The 19,754-nt window shown below is 39.2% G+C and overlaps 1 protein-coding gene across 2 annotated transcripts in view; it reads right to left on the reverse strand.

The window, feature by feature from the left end:
• The window catches only part of LOC143293423 (uncharacterized), a 216,608-nt gene that overhangs the window by 110,271 nt on the left and 86,583 nt on the right, over positions 1–19,754 (reverse strand). For both annotated transcript variants that reach the window (XM_076604273.1, XM_076604272.1), the window contains 29 exons: positions 19,496–19,595; positions 19,100–19,178; positions 17,692–17,870; positions 16,908–17,002; positions 16,297–16,452; positions 15,171–15,351; positions 14,437–14,627; positions 13,856–14,071; positions 13,318–13,432; positions 12,401–12,633; positions 11,687–11,782; positions 10,800–11,180; positions 10,203–10,279; positions 9,375–9,438; positions 8,461–8,664; positions 7,828–7,927; positions 7,148–7,241; positions 6,655–6,815; positions 6,144–6,235; positions 5,411–5,569; positions 4,949–5,129; positions 4,469–4,659; positions 3,779–3,994; positions 3,259–3,373; positions 2,559–2,782; positions 2,304–2,402; positions 1,349–1,744; positions 781–857; positions 35–98 (listed from right to left, as the gene is read on the reverse strand). In XM_076604273.1, the coding sequence (XP_076460388.1) occupies positions 35–98; positions 781–857; positions 1,349–1,744; positions 2,304–2,402; positions 2,559–2,782; positions 3,259–3,373; positions 3,779–3,994; positions 4,469–4,659; positions 4,949–5,129; positions 5,411–5,569; positions 6,144–6,235; positions 6,655–6,815; positions 7,148–7,241; positions 7,828–7,927; positions 8,461–8,664; positions 9,375–9,438; positions 10,203–10,279; positions 10,800–11,180; positions 11,687–11,782; positions 12,401–12,633; positions 13,318–13,432; positions 13,856–14,071; positions 14,437–14,627; positions 15,171–15,351; positions 16,297–16,452; positions 16,908–17,002; positions 17,692–17,870; positions 19,100–19,178; positions 19,496–19,595 (4,536 nt within the window). The remainder of the gene's footprint in view (positions 1–34; positions 99–780; positions 858–1,348; positions 1,745–2,303; positions 2,403–2,558; positions 2,783–3,258; positions 3,374–3,778; positions 3,995–4,468; positions 4,660–4,948; positions 5,130–5,410; positions 5,570–6,143; positions 6,236–6,654; positions 6,816–7,147; positions 7,242–7,827; positions 7,928–8,460; positions 8,665–9,374; positions 9,439–10,202; positions 10,280–10,799; positions 11,181–11,686; positions 11,783–12,400; positions 12,634–13,317; positions 13,433–13,855; positions 14,072–14,436; positions 14,628–15,170; positions 15,352–16,296; positions 16,453–16,907; positions 17,003–17,691; positions 17,871–19,099; positions 19,179–19,495; positions 19,596–19,754) is intronic.

Raw genomic sequence — 19,754 nt, forward strand, 5'->3', positions numbered from 1 at the left:
TTAGTGGTTTTTTTTTTTTTCAATAATATTTTACCTCATATGGAAGAGTAGTATGGCGGAACAATGTGAACTCTCCTTGTAGGAAGTTGTCATAACGACTGAAAAAAAAGACAGAGACAGTTATTCACAGGAAAGCTGAGATACTGAAAAATAACATGAAAACAAAATAATGTAATGAAAGAAAAAGTTATAAAGAAAAACTAAAAATCAAATGAAATGAAATACAGGACACTGACCCTGACACTAATATAAGCTGGCTCTCCATTGCCAGCGCTGACAGCAAAGGCAACATATAACTCTTTTTAAACAAGACAGTCATACACACGTGTCCAATACAGAAAACATGAAATAGAAAAAATATAGGCAATGCAAAGCAGATAATGTTGCAACAGCACACTTTTAATCATACACAACTGTGGCTTGAACTTGACTTCTAACCTGTAGATTTTTGTATTCTCTATGTTCTTGTCGAAACCATCATTGTATCAAGCAAGGTGAACATTGAAAGTAAAAACCCAAGCTATATCATACTTCTTCATATTTTACTATTTTGACATGTTGTGACACTGAATGTTTAACTCTGACCTCAAATTTCAATAGGAATCGTATTGTCACCATGGTCAGTCATCATACAAATTCTAATGAAAATTGGATCACAAAATTTTCTATGGCTTTGTTTCCATTTCATCATGTAACGAAATCATGAAATGTTACTAAGAATCATAACCAGGTAAAAATATCATTGCTGATTCATAATCATTTAATGTACAACCAACGTACATGCCATCAAAAGTTGTGATGTGTGGATCATTGATAGACTGGCAGAGGCCGCCTTTGTCAGCATCAATCACAGTCACCTGAACAAAAAACAAAAAAAAAAAAAAAAATCATCAATACACACATGCAAACATTTCCAATCATATCAAAGCTAAAATATTAGATATAACATTAAAAGGCATATTACAGATCATGTTGTCACAAAGAAAAACTCTGAATTATCACATGCCAACAAGTGTAAATAAAAAGTGTGTATTATATGTGGATCAGATATTATAAGTCATTAATTGTTATCATTATATAACCAGAGTTCTATATAGGTAATACTGATCAAAATGAATGTAGAAAAATAAAGATACACAGGTGTAACACTTTGGCATCTTTCTATCTGAGCACCCACTAACTCATTCCCACTCACCCAACTACATACCCCCACCCCCACACCCCTACTCCCTCACCCCACACAAACACAAGCACAGGCATGCACAGACGCACACACAAACATACACACATAAACACACACATTCTCTCTAACACACAGACCCACAAAATAAACTGTCAGCAGACTGACCTGCACAGATGGCAGTACAACAGTGTAAGACACATTCACTGACTGCACAAAGGTGGAATTCAGCAGCAAGGTTCCTGTCTGGTCTCCGTCCTTGAGAGGGGAATCGATGATGGCCCACACCACCAGGTGCTGTGCCTGCAGGTGGTTGACACTGGTGAAGACCACCCCACAGGCAACAGAGTCTGCATCGCTGGAATTGTAAGTCAGTACGGCTTGAGTGATGGCCTTGCCTTGGCAGGACGGCTGGTTGGCAAACACCAGCTGGGAGGTCACAGAGATGGAGGCAGTGAACCAAAGGCTTAAGTTGGACAGGAAGAATCCAGGAGGGAAGGGGCAGCTGATCTCCACATAGCTTGCTTCTCCGCCTTCTGTCACGCTCACTTCTGTCTCCTCAACCTGCAACAAGGGGACAGGAAGTTTTTCACTTTGAGTTTCTCAAGGGGGTGTCACCGAGTTTGGACAAATACATGTAAATACATGTCATTCGGATGATGCACCATAGTCAGGCGTTTGCCTGGAGGATGTGGCATAGCATATATGGATTTGTCCAAACACTGTGATGTGTTTTTGAGAAAATGAAACAAAACAGACAGATACAGGCCAATGAGCAATGGTGTGTCATAATGTTGTGTCTTGCATCATGTTAAACACCTTTTTGTCAGGAATGTCAGAAGTGGCGAGGTGACAAATATTCTTTTGCTGTGAATATGTAGGAGTTTGGATATAGGTGGTAGGTGATTCTTGTAATGATTATTCAGGACAAAAACAAAAATTACAGAGAAACATTTTAGATGCCAAGTGCTTTTTTTTTTTTTTTTTTGATGAAATAAACAGTTTAAAATATCTGATAACTTCCCAAGTAATATTCCAATCCAAATTTCAAATTCTGTGCCATAAAAGAAATGCAAATTTGAAGCTCAACTTACTCAAATGCCTTACTGTAAGAGAAACTTACCTGTATGCCTGTATCAAGTTCATTGCTTTGACGCCAGTCTGAGAAACTGTCGTTCTGGCCACACTTGGAGATGAAGCATGCCCTCACTGAGCAGGAGATCTGAAAGCAAATTTGAAATTTGTAATAAATCAAAGGAAAAACAGAAGTAAAAAATACAAAATTGTAAACTTACAAACTAGACCACACACCCCCTTCCCCCACAAAGCAAAGTGAAAAAAACAAAAACAAACAACAAGCAGCACAAAGCCAGCTCACCTTGTCACCCAGCTGTACATTGTCCACATCTTCGGCAGTGATGGTGGCACGGGCAGTCTTGTCCAGTGGTTCGGTGACGTTGATAGTCTGATCACCCACTTGCCACTGAACATAGTACCGCGTGCTCTCCATGTCTGGCTCGACAGCTGTGCATACCACCACAAAGAAGGGCTCCTCTTCTATGCTTTCCGTGGTCACCACTGGCTGACGCACACTTGGAAACTCTGAAAGAAAGTGTTAGGAAAATAGGGTATATATTTCTACAGTCATGTGTGTGTGTGTGTGTGTGTGTGTGTGTGTGTGTGCGCGCGCGTGCGTGCATTCGTGCATGCATGCATATATGCGTGTCTGTGTGTGTGTGTGTGTGTGTGTATGCATGTGCATGCCGAATATGTTTATACACAATGGCATGTATATGTTGGTGTGCATATATGTGTACATGTGTATTTTTGTGGAGTGCGTGTGAGTGGGTGTGTGTATGCGTGTGTGTGCATGGGTGCATGCATGCATGTAACTGTGTGATTAACAGTGTACTTGGATGTGCGTGTGTGTAATTATATGTGTAGGTGTACATGCATGTGTATAAAGTTACTTGCACATAGTCATGTATACACATAGATCAAAAACATTCACACAACAAATCGCAAGCACATACAAATGCACAAAACCCTCACAAACACAACCCAGATGCCCGGACTACCTGACTTGAGGGTCCACTGAGACTGGCTGACAGCTGGCTGACATGTCTGGCTGCTGTCGTTGGGATTCTCCTCATCAAACGTGTAGCACGTGGAGTCAATGTAACAGGTGTCCGGCTGTTCACCACATATACAGAAATCTGTTTTACTATGGTCTTCTTTGAAAAAAAACCAAACTGTTCAGGTATTCTGGAAATTTGATGTACAGAGTGACTTTACTGTTGTGTGCATGTCATGCTTGGTGCAAAAGGATAGGTAATTTGACACTTTTTTATGTGTTATGTGATGTTTTGCATCCCGTACCACAATTTTAAACTTGTATATGTATATATCACACGGTTTGTGGTATGCTTTTGCATAAATTACATGGAATAAGAGAAGGAAAGAAGATGAATAACATGAAGTAGAAGTTGACATCAAACTTAAGTTCAAGAATTGGAAACAGAATGAAAGAGACTGATCACAAGAAAGAGAGAGAATAAAATAATCACTACCATCATCCAAGCTAACAAAAGTACTTACCAAGATAGTGCAGCTGCCTGTAGGGGAACAGGTGACACAGGTGGAATCAAATGCCAAGAAGTCAAAGCTGATGCTGATGTTCACCCCTCCATTGTTGGAGACAGCCACCTGAAAGCTGCCGCTGGAAGGTACAGTACAGATCACTGTTTGGAAGTTGATGTAAGTGGCTGCTTTGATGATGGCTGTTTCGGAAACCAGAAGTTTTGTTTCTGTGATCTGAAACCAAAGACAGCAAGTAAGTATGTACAGTTTTCTTTGAGAACCGAAACACTGTCAGAAAAACAAAGTCTACAAAAGTGATAGCTTAGTTTCACCACTAAATTCATTAATTTTTTTTCAGTTTATTTGTTTATTTATTTATTAAAACCGGTTCACCTCAGTTCTTATAACAAAATGATTATTCATCTAGCCAGTCCAGTTCATCTCATGCCTGAGGGTCCACACCTTGTGCAGAATCAAATCAATCCACACAGATCACTGGAACTACAAAACAGGTTCATGGTTGGAACTAAGCTTCATCTGCAAATATAGGTCTATATCCAATATCTACATCTTGTTTTTCTTTGTGTGTGCTCTTTTCTTTTATAATCTAAAAGGTATCGTGCAGAATACATAAGCTTCAGTGTACCATAAGAACCTCTTGATCCAACTTAGACAGCAAAAGTTGTGTCCTGCTTTCAAGGAGTATACCTGGATGCTGTAGAAGACACAGGTGAGGCCGACACTGTCCAGGAAGTTGTTGCCATTGATGTAGATGTCGGTGCAGTCTTTCTTTTTCCGGTCACACAGACCATCATCTTCTGGGTCCTCCAGGCTCGGGGGCTTACCAACGTCCACTGAACAATCCTCTCCTCCAAATCCTTCCTCACACTGGCATGCACCTGAACATAATTATTTGTTCAATAAATGAAATAATAAAACCCAGCATGTTTGTCATATATAAATTGTTATTTTTTAATCATTATTTCACTACATGTTTTACATACACAAAATATCAATGCTTGTACAAACTGATTTGTTGTTGTTTTTTGACCAGACAATGCACATCTTAAGTTGTAAACATTGTGAAAATGATATTTCAAGACAGAGTTGTGCCATGTTTATACTTTTTACTTTACTAAAATTTCTAATCAGAACAGGGAGACAGGGTTTTTTTAAAGAGCAACTCACCCTTGATGCAAGTGCCTTTGCCATTGCAGTTATCAGGGCAGATCAGATCGAAAATGTCCGGCTGGATCACAATCTGGCCATCCACAACAACCCAGAAAGTGATGTTCACTTCCAGATGAATGTCACAGCGCAGGACCAAGTTATCCAGCGCTGCTGTCTCAAAGACTGGCCCATCAAAGATCTGCATCATGGACACAGACATAATTATGTCTGGTGGATGGAAAATTCAAAAAGCAGAGTATTGTTAACACCAAGAAAGAACAACAGGAGTACACACACACACACACACACTCAAACATAGGCACACACTCAGAGACATGCATGCATGCTCTCACAAACATGTGTGTATGCAGAGAGAGCACAACCGTTGTGTTAACACGAACAGAAACAACTGCTGCCTCAATACAAACAGAAACTGTCACTGTTGTTGCCACTGATTAAAAAGATATACACAACACTCACCTGAATATCATCCACACATCCTTCTAAGGTGGCCTTGAAGTTGAGCGAGATGACCTGGTCGAAGCATGCACTGCCTGCAGCATTACCTAACAGGTAGTTGCGGCAGTATTCTGTGGCAGTCTCCAGTGTCCATCCTGAATCCGTGGGCCAGGTATACTCCTATCATACACAACAAAAATCTTCTTCATCTCTTCACAAAAATGTGAACAACTTGGAATCTGTTTACTGAGACAAAGACTTGGGTTGACTTGAGGTCAGTAAGGGGAGATCTTCTAATGTTTTGTTTGGTTATTTACAGTGCTAAGACACCCTTAAGTACAACCTGCTTCTGTTAACCAGCAGATTTCATTCCTTTAATTGAACACTGAGCACAGCTATCGTTTTTGTTTTTTTTACATTCAGTGACTTGCAGAAATATTCAATATGTATATGACAGTAGTTTGACTGATTGGACATAGGCCGTGCTAGTGTGAGGATGATTTTGCATCAGCCAACAAAGTTGGCAAAACAGAGTGAACACACTGACTGCAACTTACGACCATTTGGAATAAAATGCCAAATGAATTGTTACAGGCACAGATCCTAAACAGGGGCAGCTAAAAAAAACCCAACAATATTAGTCAACCAGTCCTTCACTCACATGATCAAAGAAAAAGAACAAATCAAAACAAACACAAACAACAACAACAAAGGACAGAGAAGAAACAGCCAGATAGAAAATCTGCCTGCATACCTCAGGTTTGTAGTCTGTATCATAGTCATAGCCTTCTCCGCCACAGGCAGGCAGTTTTTTCCCAGCTTTCAATCTCTCTGTGATGTCCTGTCCTGTTAGACATGTGTGCAGAAAAGCCGTAAGCGTCCAGCAAAAAAAAGGTCTGACATTGATTGTTTGATTTGTTTTTCTTCTTTTCATTTTCCATTATTCTATGCGATGCATTGCACACACACACACACATACACACACACAAATAAATATGTCTGGCTGACAGAAAACCATATCAGACTCTACATCAGAGTTCCCTCCCCTCCAATTTTTGTTTTTGATTTTTTTGTTATTTGAATCAACCAAACAATGATGAAACACAAACACAACTACCTATATTTGATTAAAACATCTAAGGCCCATAAAAATCTGTTGTAAGTACTGATTGCTACAGACTGCCCACCACTGGCAATGGATGACTTGGACCAGAAAATGACGCCAGTAAACATCACACAAACTCACAACTGTAAAGGGCACTCACCTCTTTTCACATTGGCCAAGGCATTCTGACAGGTGGACACATACTGGGTGGCACTGCAGGAAGTAGTGTTGGAGCCACAGTTGCAGAACATGCCGATCGTTTCATCAGGAATCACAGCTGGCCCACAGAACCCTGTGTACAGCGACTCAGAGGAATCCACCCTGGATGAAGTGCATACCAGTTGATTTCATTCATGTAAGGGTAATGCAACAAAAACAGTGTGAAGCATAACAATGAGAACAAATGAGAGTTCAGTGGAAGACAGAAGATAACCCCTTCCTAAACTTCACGCTTTTGTATGAGTGTGGATGTGTTTGCGTGTGCAAGTAAGTGAGCAAGTGTGTGTGTGTGTGTGTGTGTGTGTGTGTGTGTGCATATACATGTGTGCATGTGTATGGGTCTGTGTATATCTACATGCATGCGTGTGTGAGTTTATGTGTCCACATGTTTCAAGACATAGCGGAGCTGAAGAGAATGAAAACAAACTGCTCACCTCCAGAAAAGTGAAAATTCGTCAGTTTTTGAAGGTTTTAAGCCATGTACAAGCAAGTCATTGTCAGAATCTCCATCATAGTTCCCACACAGACCTGTCAACATAAACGGGTTTGTTACGACACAGACCTGTCAACATAAATGATTTTACCATTCTCTATTTTCTACATTTCTGCCTGTCTCTTTCTCTCCATCCCTCCTCCATTTTTCTATTTCTCTCCAAATATCTTTCTGTTGTTAAGTGATAAGCATACTGTTTCAGTATACAAAGCTGGACTTTGTCTCTTTGGAAAGAATATTTAATGCACTTTATCTCTTCAGAAAGAATATTTAATGTCTTCTTTTTTAAAACAAAACAAACAAAACTGAATTTGTTTTTAAATTATACGCTGAAAGAAAACACATCACACAAACCAAAGGAAAAATGACAGGAACGTCTTGGCACAGTAAAGTAGGAAGGCAGAATGGAAGCTCTTGCAAACTTTGTGCATAATCAGACTTTGTGCAGTTCTGTGGAGATAATGCCTATGCCGTTTTATATGTTGCCTTTCTATCACAAGCGTGTCAACCATTTCTCTTTTGGAGATGACAGGGTTGTTCTTGCATCTTATTTTTGTAATGATGATCATTTTTTAAAGATACTGAGTGGAAGTAAGTTATTAAGACAAAATATTTTTGTACCTGCAACATTTGCAAAGTCAACAGCTGCTGCATGCATGAGGATGTTCAAGAATCGACCAGCCAGCTTGATGATGACCTTGGCTCCTGTTGGCAGCAGCACCTGAACAGCAAACAGCTTAGTGTTCAGATCCAAGGACAGCCCAGCTTGAAAAACTATTTCTATTTGACACTTCAGGGGAAAGGACAGTTTCTGGAATAAACATTAAAAACAACAACAATATCTTCTCAATGGGTAATATTTCAGTAAATAACTTTAAGGGCTAACAATTATGTAAGTAGATCTTTGTAAACCAGCTCCTTTTATGACAAACAACCAACATGATGAACAAAGTAAACTTTTTACATGTATGACAGCAGCTTCCATTAGCAGGCACAACTTTCATTACCATTTGCTTTTTGTTTTACTTTCTGACTGGGCATGTATGTGCACAGACACACATGTTTTAGCAACCATTTCCATTCTCGGGAGTAAATTTGATATACTTTCTCTCTGTCTCTGACTCTCATACACACACATACACAAAGACACACACAAGCATGCACATGTGCACAGTACGCAGAACATGATAATCATCCAAACTTTGGTGCAGGTCATAGGGTCAGTGCAACACCCAGATCATTTGCATAGATTACCTCATACTTCTTGCCACCATTGTACTGGATGACATGAGTTCCAGGTTCCAAGTCTCCATTCTGGAACAGCTGAACCTGCACGGAAGTGGCTTTGCCTCTCTCTGGCCCACACTTGTCGACCACAATCACATCATCACCAACACGCACAGCAGCTGCACAGTTGCAGGATGCTCGCCCATTGCATGTACGGTAGTACGCTCGGACCTGAAGCATATAATATACCAAGAACGATTACCACAAGTAAATAAACTAAAATCTACATGTTTATACCTGAAATAATAATGTACAGTGTATTGTGTTTTTGTTGTTTTCTTTGTCACAACTAATTTCCTTATGTGATATTCGAGCTGCTCTCCCCAACAAGGGCATGTTACCAAAGTGCAGCACCACCCTGTTTTTCTGTCTGCAAAGGTATTCATTTTACTATCATAGTAGACTATTCTGCAGACCTTTTGCTTGGGGGCAACCCTTTTATTGCCATGGGTTATTTCACATGTATTACCAACATGCTACACATGGGACCATGGGTTACTGTCTCATTCAAAAGACTACCACCTAGACCACAATGGCCACATTCCGTTCAGACTCATTACCACAAGATCACCACTCCACTAAATGCTTACTGTATCCATACAGTTTTAGACTGCCAAGAACCAGAGGAAAGCAGCCCGATATTCATGGATATTTAAACTAGACTAACAAAACAAAACAAAAAAAAGAAACTCTCTGTTTTATATTTTACTTGTTATCATTCATGTTCTATTCTTAATACTCTGACCACATTGTAACATGTCAATATTTGAGTCAATTTTGACAGTACTCTTCTCTATGTTTTTCTTCTTCACCAAAAAACAGAAGATAGGCTAAAGTGTTACTGAAAGCAAAACACATTCTAAGTTTCAAGAACTACGTACCTCATATGGAAGGGTCATGTGACGATACAGCACAAATTCTCCCACATTGAAGTTGTTGTAGTACCTGAAACATGAAACATCGAACTCACCATCTGTGATTTCTAAAGACAGAGTCAGAGATAGTGAAGAAAAAGAGAGATATAGAGAGACAGACAGGCAGAGAAAGAGACAGAGAGAGACAGACATGCTGAGAAAGAGATAGAGACAGACAGACAGACAGACAGCGAGACAGACAGAGAGAGAAGGATGAGAGAAGGCTAGGGCTATTTTCAGACTTAATCTTTCTTCTTCTTTTTTTCCTGAAACTAACCCGACCATACTGTGTTCCTTCAGCTCTCTGAAGATGACGAAGATGGACCAGAACCAAATAAAAAGGAAAACTGGAAGGCATTAATATGATAATTACAGACTGTAGTCTGGAAGGGCATTCCCGTCAACTTTCTGTTTGGGTTTCTTTTGTTTGTTTGGTTCTTAATTATTCATTTATTAATGATTTTGTCTGTTCCATATTGCTGTCGATTCCACATTCAGTGGTATTTGTTAATTTAATCTGCATCCACATCATCTCAGATACCCAATACAAAGCTGTGGCTTCACAGTTCTGAGGGTTTATTGTTTGTTTGTTTTTTAACCCCCAGCAATGGCAGTCCATTGGGATTTATTTCAAAACAATAAACTCTTCATACACACATAGAAGAGAGAGAGAAAAAAATAAAGAATGGGATACACACACACACACACACACACAAAGAGAGACAGAGAGAGAGTGAGACAGAGACAGAGAGATAGAGAAAGAGAGGAACTGGTTTCAATAGTAGAAAGACTTACTTTCCATCAAACGTGGTCATGTGAGGGTCATTGATGGACTGGCAGATGGCTACTTGATCTCGGTCAATGATTGTCAGCTGCAAAGATTACAATTGTTCCATCTATATCCCTTCCTTCTAGACCACAGTCCTATTGATACGACACACTTTTTACTGGGCTGTTAAGTGTTACACAGATAAGCCTTTCAAATCTTATTTTTCTTATAATCAGCCATATCATATTTGTAACACTCTATTTACATTGTCATTTATTAGTGAACATACATTCACATGAAAAAGATAAGTTTTTATGTGCAAACACATGTATGAACACATGCAAATATGAGTGCACACAAGCACACACACAAACGCATGTGCATGCAGACACACACTAACAGGCTTGATAGCTTGTAAACTTAAACTTACATACATACTGATGCTTACAAATAGCAATAATTTTCAGTTGCATGTACTTGTACATGTTCATAATATCAAGGTGAGTCATCAAAAGAATCCTGAGAACTTCCTTTTTATGGAAAGACGTCACAACCCTAGAGAAGCCAATGCGAACATGCCACGTGATAACATTCGTAACCAGCAACCCATAACTCAAACCAACCTTGATGATGGAGATGAGATACGAAATGCTGACAGACAGGTTGAGCGTCAGCGTCACATCACGCTCCTGGTCTCCATCCTTCTTGCTGTCGATGGTGGCTCTGACAAGCAGGGTGTGCGTCATCTCCCAGTTGTCCCCGGTCAGCACCAAGCCACAGCCGTTCTGATCCTCGGGAGTCCACATCAGCACGGCCTGAGGAATCAGATCCCCGGACAGGGGGCAGAACAGGTCGCTGTCTGTTGGTGGCATGATGGCGGTGACAATGATGGTGCAGGAGTCAGTGCGGTTGGGGCAGATAGCTGCAGGTGGGAAGGTGGCCTTGATGCGGACCACCTGCTCTGGGTCCCCTTCCACCAAGGTCAGGGATGTCTTTCCAGTCATCTGAATGCACAGCATAGCATGTCACCTATCTCTCCCGTGAAATTCAGTCTTCATAATGATAGTGTCAAGAGTTACAAAGAAAATTCATGGATGCGTCATACATAAGCTCTCAGTCCCTTTTCAGCAACATCAGTGATTTGTATCAATCTCCTTCTTGTATACTCCAGTCCATCGCCCTTTCTGCAGTGAGGTGCTGAGTTTGGACAATTAAAGTATGCATGAGGGATTTTGTATTTTGCATTAGATTATCATGATATAATTATATCATGCACAGAATATAATATATTCCTGTGAAGGGGCTTCAAGCCAAAAACTTCTGTCTTCATGCCATTATCAGCCATGTTGGCACTGACCTTATTCACTGAAAATTTCTACTAGCTTTTGTAGTCTTAGTCTTACAAGTTTTATTTCAGTATCACAACCATTTATTACAAAGGAAAGAAACAACAACAGTTAAGTACAACAAACCAGTCTACCAAACAAACCAGCCATCATCAGAAGCTTACCTTTATTTGCACTTTGAATTTTTCCTTGGTGGCAATGATGGGACTGCGTGTTTTGTTGCAGTTGTCGCTGACACAGGCTACTACTCCACAGAAGAACTGGAAAAAGTATTTCACACACACACACACACAAGCACACACAAGCACACACACACACACACACACACACACACACACACACACAGAGTCAAATAAGTATGTGTTGTCCGTTTTCAGTTTTACAGACACAGTTGTTCTCACTTTTTATTTTATGACACAATCCATGAAATGTGCAGCCCATTATAACAGAAATACTGATGGATATGTAAAAAGAAGTCTGACTGAAGCAACTGACTGCTGTGTCACAGACATGCTTATCTGTTACACAAATAACCCCTCTTTATAAAACGAACTCTCACTCTTAAGACCATCAGTTCATAATAAACCCATGCTTGTATATGGGAATGTATATCTGAAGGTGTAATTACCCTATACTCATACACAGAGACGCAAACTGCACAGTTATTACATTATAAGGCAGATAAACAAAAAGCAAGCAAGCATGTACATGAACATACAATTATTTATAAAATGAAAATAAAAGTAAACGCACAAACACACACACAAATAAACATGCACATGACTGCAACATGATAACAAGCAAAAAACAAACAAAAAACACACATAAAAAGAAAGCAGGCGCATGAAAAATAAACTGACAATTATGATAAGCCATACCTCTGATCCATACTTGACTCCAAGTTCAGAAGACAGCAGAGTTTCATGACTGGTGACATTGCGTGGCATGGTGTTTTCCACAAAGAGCTCTCCGTCTTTGAAGTACTGAACAAAGATGGTGAGAGATGTGTCTGTGTCTTCAAATGGCGTCCAGTCACAGGTAAGATAGAAGGCAGAGTCGTTCTTGTCATATCGAGTTGACAGTTTAGGTTCTGCATCAATACGTGGGAAAGCTGAAACAGAAGAATATCAAAATCATGGCTGGCGATGTTCAAAGAAAGAAAGAAAACATATGAGACAGACAGACAGACAGACAGACAAACAGACAGACAGACAAACAGAAAGAAAACCAATAAAGAGACAAGGAAAAACACAATGAAAGAAAAAACTGAAAAAAATAAAGGAAAAAAGGACAAAAAGAAACTAAGACAGGGGAAAAAATTATCATGCAACAGCTGACAATGATGCCCTTTTTACGCCATTTTATGAGCACAGTATCTACCTAAATCTGAACAAAACATGTCTAAATCTCAGCATATCAACTGTGAACTGTGAAAAAATCCCTTTCTAGTTAATCCAAAAATGACTGGTTTGTGTCTTCATATTGATGAAGAAAATAACAAGGATTTAATAAAACATAATGTTAAATCTTTTTTTATCGGCAAAGAAAACATTTGTAAATCATTAATTCTTTTGTCAGTCTGTAAATCTAGCAAATAAACTATGTTCTCTTGTAACATCCATTAGTTTTAGATGTTTAAATGAAAGTACTATATTTTCTTCAGGAATTGCCAACAAAGCGTAATATATTGACAATACACACAAATCTCTACTGAGTTTTTCATGAGGAAAAAAAAAAAGAAAAGAAAAAAAAAGAAGAAAGAAATTAAGCAAAGATGAGAGAAGTGTATCCCTACCATTCCTGTCTGTCCATGTGGTGAGGTTCTTTGCTGGGTCACACACCAAGTCAGGATTGTCAGGATTGGCATCAGTGAACCCGTAGCACGTGTTGTTGATGTAGCAGAACTGCTCCTGAAATCATGACACCATTTTTTTTTTCTTCTGAGCTCTGCTGTAATATGGTGTGTATTTGTATTCAAATTCAGCTACATACACTTTTCATTTAAGTTTATTTGAAAAGACATCCTGATACTCTTAAGTATGCCTTTGACACACAATAACAATGTATGTGTATGCTTTGGCTAAGGTCTACTGAATGGAAGTGGTGAAAACTTACATAGGACACATTGGGAGTAACAGAAAATATAGCGCTGAAACATGACAACACAGAGCAAAAATGATTCTCTCTCTCTCTCTGCCTGTCTCTTTCACACACACACACACACACACACACACACACACACACACATCATCATCATCATCAGCAGCATCATCAAAGGAAAAATTCAAAGAAATTCTTAGTCAAAACGATTAGATTATGTCTCAAAGATTTACCTTCAAAGAACATCCATCCTTTCCACAGTCGAAACATGAAGAGTGATAAATCTGTACAAAGATGGAGACACTGACAGCCAGATTCAAGTTGTTGGTCACGGACACATAGTAAGATCCAGAGCCAGGCACCGCACAGACGACACGCTCATAGCTGACAAATACAGCTTTTACTGTCACTGTGGAACCAGTCTTGTTGTAGGTCACTCCTCCCAGGTACTGAAAAAAAACCAACCCAGAATAAACAGATTGATTGCTTGTGAAGATACAAAGAAAATCAAGGCAGAAGCAAAAGGAGACAAGCACTGAAGCAGATAAATCCAGAGGTTAATTCTGAGCAAATGTCATTTAACTTTTTTGTTGCTGTTCTTCTAAACTTTCTTTGATATCTCAAGTAAACAACCGTCTAAACATTCTGTAATCAGGGTATTGTGTAAGTAAATCTTAAACTGGTGGGATCTGAGACAAATACACATCACAAATCAAAGCATACAAAGATGACAGTCTGCATCTTTTCATTTTCTAAACATTTCCAAGTTTGTCAAGTACATAGTATGTATGTTTTTCAACACATGCTGGCCTACCTCAGTTTCTTCAAAGAAGCAGACAAGGTCATCAGTGTTGACAAAAGGACCGCCAACAATCAAGATAGTGGCGCAGTCCTGAGAATCCTTGTCACAAATCAGTCCTGGTGTCACAATTTCGATCTCCGGTGTTGCAGTCAAATTGACAGAGCAGTCGATGCCCCCAAACTCATTGTTACAAACACATGCACCTGCAACATCCAAAGGGACAAAACTGAAATGCCAAGTACAGACATTCTTAATATGCTGTCAGGGTCTTTTGCGCTATTTCAATGTTCGCAGTCACTTTGTGTTTCAATCAATGTCATGTCAAATCCCTGCACCTAAGTGAATGCTAGGTATATCATTCTCAACCCCTCAGTACCAGCATTTCTTTCATCGGAAGAGGATAAACAGTTTCTTTGCTGAGTGAGGAGTCTTCTTACTTCAGTATTTCCAAAGGAAGTGGATGAGTATCCAAAGGTCAGACACTAAATCTGAACCTGCCCAATTAATGTTGGGGACATGTGTTTTTATTACTTTTATACATATGCATACAACTTGCATTCACTAACATTCACACACACACACACAAAACCCAGGAAATAAGATATGAATGATGAACTCATCTGCTAAGTAATGGGCATCAGTAACTGCTAGTTATCTGTTGGTTTAGGTTCTCAGTATAGGTCACTTCACTTCATGAGAGATGAACACCAGTATCAGATAATCCAGGAATGGTCTTGTGCACTAACCTTTCTCGCAGGTTCCTTGTCCACTGCACTGATTGTGGCACAAGTTGTCGAGGGAGGAGATAGGAGGAACCAGCACGTCCCCATCCTCTTCCCAGAAAGTCACATTGAGTGTCAGGAGACTCACACACTGCTCCACAAAACTGGACAGAGCCTGTGCTGCAAACTCGGTGTCGTCCGTGATCTGCAAACATTGAAAAAAAAAAAAAAGAGATGAATGAAATAAAATAAGCAGCATACTGAAAGTTTGTGTTTGTGTTATTTTTTCTCACTGAATGCTTGACAATTTGGTTAGACTTGGTGATTGATTGGTATGTGTGCTCCACTGCTTACTTCTCTTTGAATGGTATGTGTGTTCTACTGCTTACATCTCTTTCAGTAAAATCAATGAACTATCATAGTTGTAAATTTCATTTTCTCTACAACAATTACTTCCAAGCGTGTGTTGTGAGTAAGTGAGAATCTTTGTGTATGTGTGTGTGTGTGTGTGTGTGTGTGTGTGTGTGTGTGTGTGTGTGTGTGTCTGTGTGTGTGTGTGTTTGTGTCTGTGTGTATGTATATGTGTGTGTGTGTGTGTGTGTGATTGAGAACACAGAAGTCAGGCATACATGTACAGAACTGTTCTCAGTTTGTATATCGTCAATACAAGCTACTAACACTGTTGACCAGAGAAGAAGAACCAATAAAGAAAAAAGGCTGAAGGACCATTTTAATCAGTCATGGCATCATCAGAGCAAACAGGTAAACTGGTGCATTTTAACGGCAGTCACTGTTGGCCTGACAGACTCAGCAGACACAACTTGAACATTCTGTCAACCATCCACAGCCTGATTTATACAGTGATGTTTGATCCATCTTCAGCATGATGGGCATTGCTTGATGGGTAGAAGTCAAAAACATGTGGTAATCAGAGTATGATTATTAATTATTTTGGAGCTCTTGGGATACCATGTCTGTACATTCCTCAATTTTTTTTTTTTTCAAAAGGCACATTTCAGTTTTAGTTAATTTCAAAGGGATGTTTTTGAGAGAGAGAGAGAGAGAGAGAGAGAGAGAAAGGTGAATCATGACACAGACAGAAGACCATTCATTTCACTTTCTCAAAGACCTGGCCATCACGTGTGTTTACCTGAATGTCCTGCACACAGAACTGCACTACTGTCTGGAACTGGAACAGAAGGAGATCCCTGCACTGTGCGCCAATCGCTGTACTGGCAATGTATGTGACGCAGAAGTCTGTGGCACCTGTCTCATTCCAGCCAGAGGGTGTCGGCCAGGTGAAGTCCTGAAAAGGGGGCATGAACGTCTTGGATCATGATTGTGATACAATGATAATCAGTTACATTCAACTCATCAGTTCACATTTCTTATGATATATATCCTTGAGGAAAAATATCATACTGGCAGGGTTAAGCACACATATAGAGATTTACCGTGTTCAAGAGAATTTTTCTAAGAGTGTGTGTGTGTGTGTGTGTGTGTGTGTGTGTGTGTGTGTGTGTAAGAGTATGCAGAGTTTTGCAGATTAAAATGCTCCCAGCATCCACAGCCAGGCAAGAGGACACAATTAAAACAAAGTCATCTTGATGAAAGTACAAAGACTGTTGTGTCAGTGTGAAAAAAAAGAAAGAAAGTAATTGTTTGAATACTAAATGGAAGGATGGGATCCATGTAAAGTCACATGGAGACAATGAGGACAGGCAAAGAGAAGCAGGGTAGAACAGAAAGAAGGCAACCTACCTCAGGAACATAGGAGGCATTATATTCAAACTCAGTCTGTTCGGTGCACACTGGGGTCTTGGCCAAGCCTACGTAGTAGTCAGTCATATCTTCACCTGTAATGATAAAAAAACAACAACAACATGCCATGAATACATGGTGTGGTTAAAAAATTAACCACATCAAATGTTTTATTGAATAGATATTGAATTCATACTTCCATTCAATTCAGACACAAACCACAGTGTTAGTTTTAACACACAAATATTGGTATAAAAGTTAAACCAAACAACACAAATATCAAATGTATTAGGACCTGTTCTAATGTTAAAACCTGACCCTGAATACTTTTTCTTTTATTGTTCTGTTTTGAAAGGGGTGGAGAAAGAGTGGGGTGGAGGGAACTGTTCCATCTTCCTTGCATTCTTCGTGAAATTTCTCCAATAATTCCTTAATCACAGAACCACAATGAGTAAGTCTTCCTTCAGGGGTGGAGACTGTGAGCAAGGGTCCCCAGGAATCTATATGATAGTGATCAAGATTAACCTACCTACCTGATCCATTTTCCACAGTTGTGCCCATATTTGAGTCTCAGTGTGTGTGTGTGTGTGTGTGTGTGTGTGTGTTGTGTCTGTGTGTCTGTGTGCGTGTAAATGAAAGAAAGAATAAGCTTACCAGGTCTTAATTGCACTGTAGCTAGCATAACCTGCCCGACCTTCAGCACTTACTAAACAGGCCATGTAAGTAACAGAAGATGTAAGCATGTAACTTAGCAAACAGAACATGAAAGCAATGAAGCACTGACCATTTGTGTATTTGCCAGCTCCTGTGGATGCAGGCAGACACCTGAACAAGGTGGACACATCACCGCACTGGGTCTGGTTGCTGGACTGGCAGCCGCAGCGCACACGTGAGAGAGCCTTGTTTGAGGAGTCGGACTGCGATGGGCACACTCCTTGGTACAGTGTGTCATTGATGGACACCCTGTCAAAGGAAAACAGAATGCAGAATGGTGAACTGGGTTTGGCATTTTTTTTTTTTTTTTTTTTTTAAAGTAGTTAGCACAGTCATGGTGCTTCAAATCCTGTCAAGCCATGGCGATAACTGATCGCCTGATCTGTTAATATAGTCATAATTTTTTTTTTCTTTACGCTGTTCTGACTGATATGGTCTGTACAATAACCAAAAAGAATTCTAAAGGTGGGTAGCAATATGTCTTTCTGATGAACTCTGTGACTTGTCCTATTGCGGATGTAAGATTTTTAAACTTTCAATATACACAATAACAAGTAAATGAAATTAAGAAAATTTTAAAAAAGGAATTGAAGGGATACAAGAATAAAAGAAAGAAAGAAAGAAAGAAGAAAGAGAAATAAAGAAAATAATGGAAGAAACAACCAGACACTGAAAGAGGAGAAAGAAAGAAAATAATATATAAACATTAATAATCAAGAGGATATGAAGAAATAATGATACACACAAATGATAATCAAGGGAAAAAAAGAATGCATAAACATTAACCCATTTCATCCAAAGTAAAAGTAAATAATCTAATCATTACAGACCAGGTAATTTCTAAATAGTGAAGGCTGGAAGAGTTATGTCAGAAAAAAAACCAGTAAAATTATGTTCCTGAATGGACTGTTGTAAAATTTGGAGCGCATTTTGTAGAATGATGCCTAAAGCAGGTGTAAACTGTAAAAAGAATAAAACTCTCTGTGTGTGTGTGTGTGTGTGTGTGTGTGTGTGTGTGTGTTGTGGTGGTGGGTTCCTCCCTTACACCAAAGGTTTTAATTTTTCCCTGGAACATAATCACCACAAAACTGCTCTACTCTACACATTGCTTAGTCTGTTCCACAACAAAAAAACAAAATCAGAAAAAAAAACAAAGCAAAAAGCCAAAAAAGACACACAAACGAAACAGAACAAACAAAACAGAACTGAAAGTAGAGGCTGAAAAACAAGTTCCTTGTTCAGCAGTCTATGTGAATACACATCCATGTCATGAGTGACTTATGATGTAATATAAAATGTGTCAATCACGATTAAAAGAAAGAAAACAAAAACCACAAGAATATTAATCATAAAGTGTTGTTTTAACAATAATAACCAACCCTGCATACTGATAACTTGTATAAAATAGTTGTATCATTCTAAATTAACAAAAAAAAGAAAAAGAAGAAAAAAAAAGAGGTGTTCTTTTAATATCATACCTCCATTTCAAGGAAAATTCGTTGGCAGATCCTCCCATCAAATCATTCTTCTTTTGGTCATCCCATGTTCCACACAAACCTAAAAAACAGTCAGACAGACAGACATAAATATGTGTGCATGCTTGTATTGTATTATATTCAACAAGTTGATTCTTATGACAATCAAAGACTGTACATTACTAATCCTCTGTTTCAAGCATACATTATTTTGTGATGTTCATGAAAGTCCAATCTCCTGCTTTCAGTGCACATGCTGATATCATGAACAACAGCTTTCAAACATTATTTTCAGTTGTTATAAGTTTCATGCACGCATGCATGACTGCAATGTAAGACCTGGTAAACAAGTAGCAGCTACCCAAAGTACTGCAGCACAGATAGGCTGCTGACAGGTACCTTCTGTGTTGTTGAAGTCAGCAGTGGATGCATGTACCCAGACGTTAAGGAATTTCGTGGTGACCACCACTTTGACCACTGTCCCTTGAGGCAGGTGGATCTGCAATGACATGCACGATCAGAATCTGTTGTCTGGCTGACTGCAACTTGTTTAACTGACTGTCAATACAGATACTACACAATGGTTATTATCATTATCATCATCTTTGTCAATATCAACAGCAGCATTATAATTATGATGGTGATGGTTTAAAATGTT

The sequence above is a fragment of the Babylonia areolata genome, chromosome 19 (genome assembly GCF_041734735.1).
Source record: "Babylonia areolata isolate BAREFJ2019XMU chromosome 19, ASM4173473v1, whole genome shotgun sequence".
Taxonomy (NCBI): Eukaryota; Metazoa; Mollusca; class Gastropoda; order Neogastropoda; family Buccinidae; genus Babylonia; species Babylonia areolata.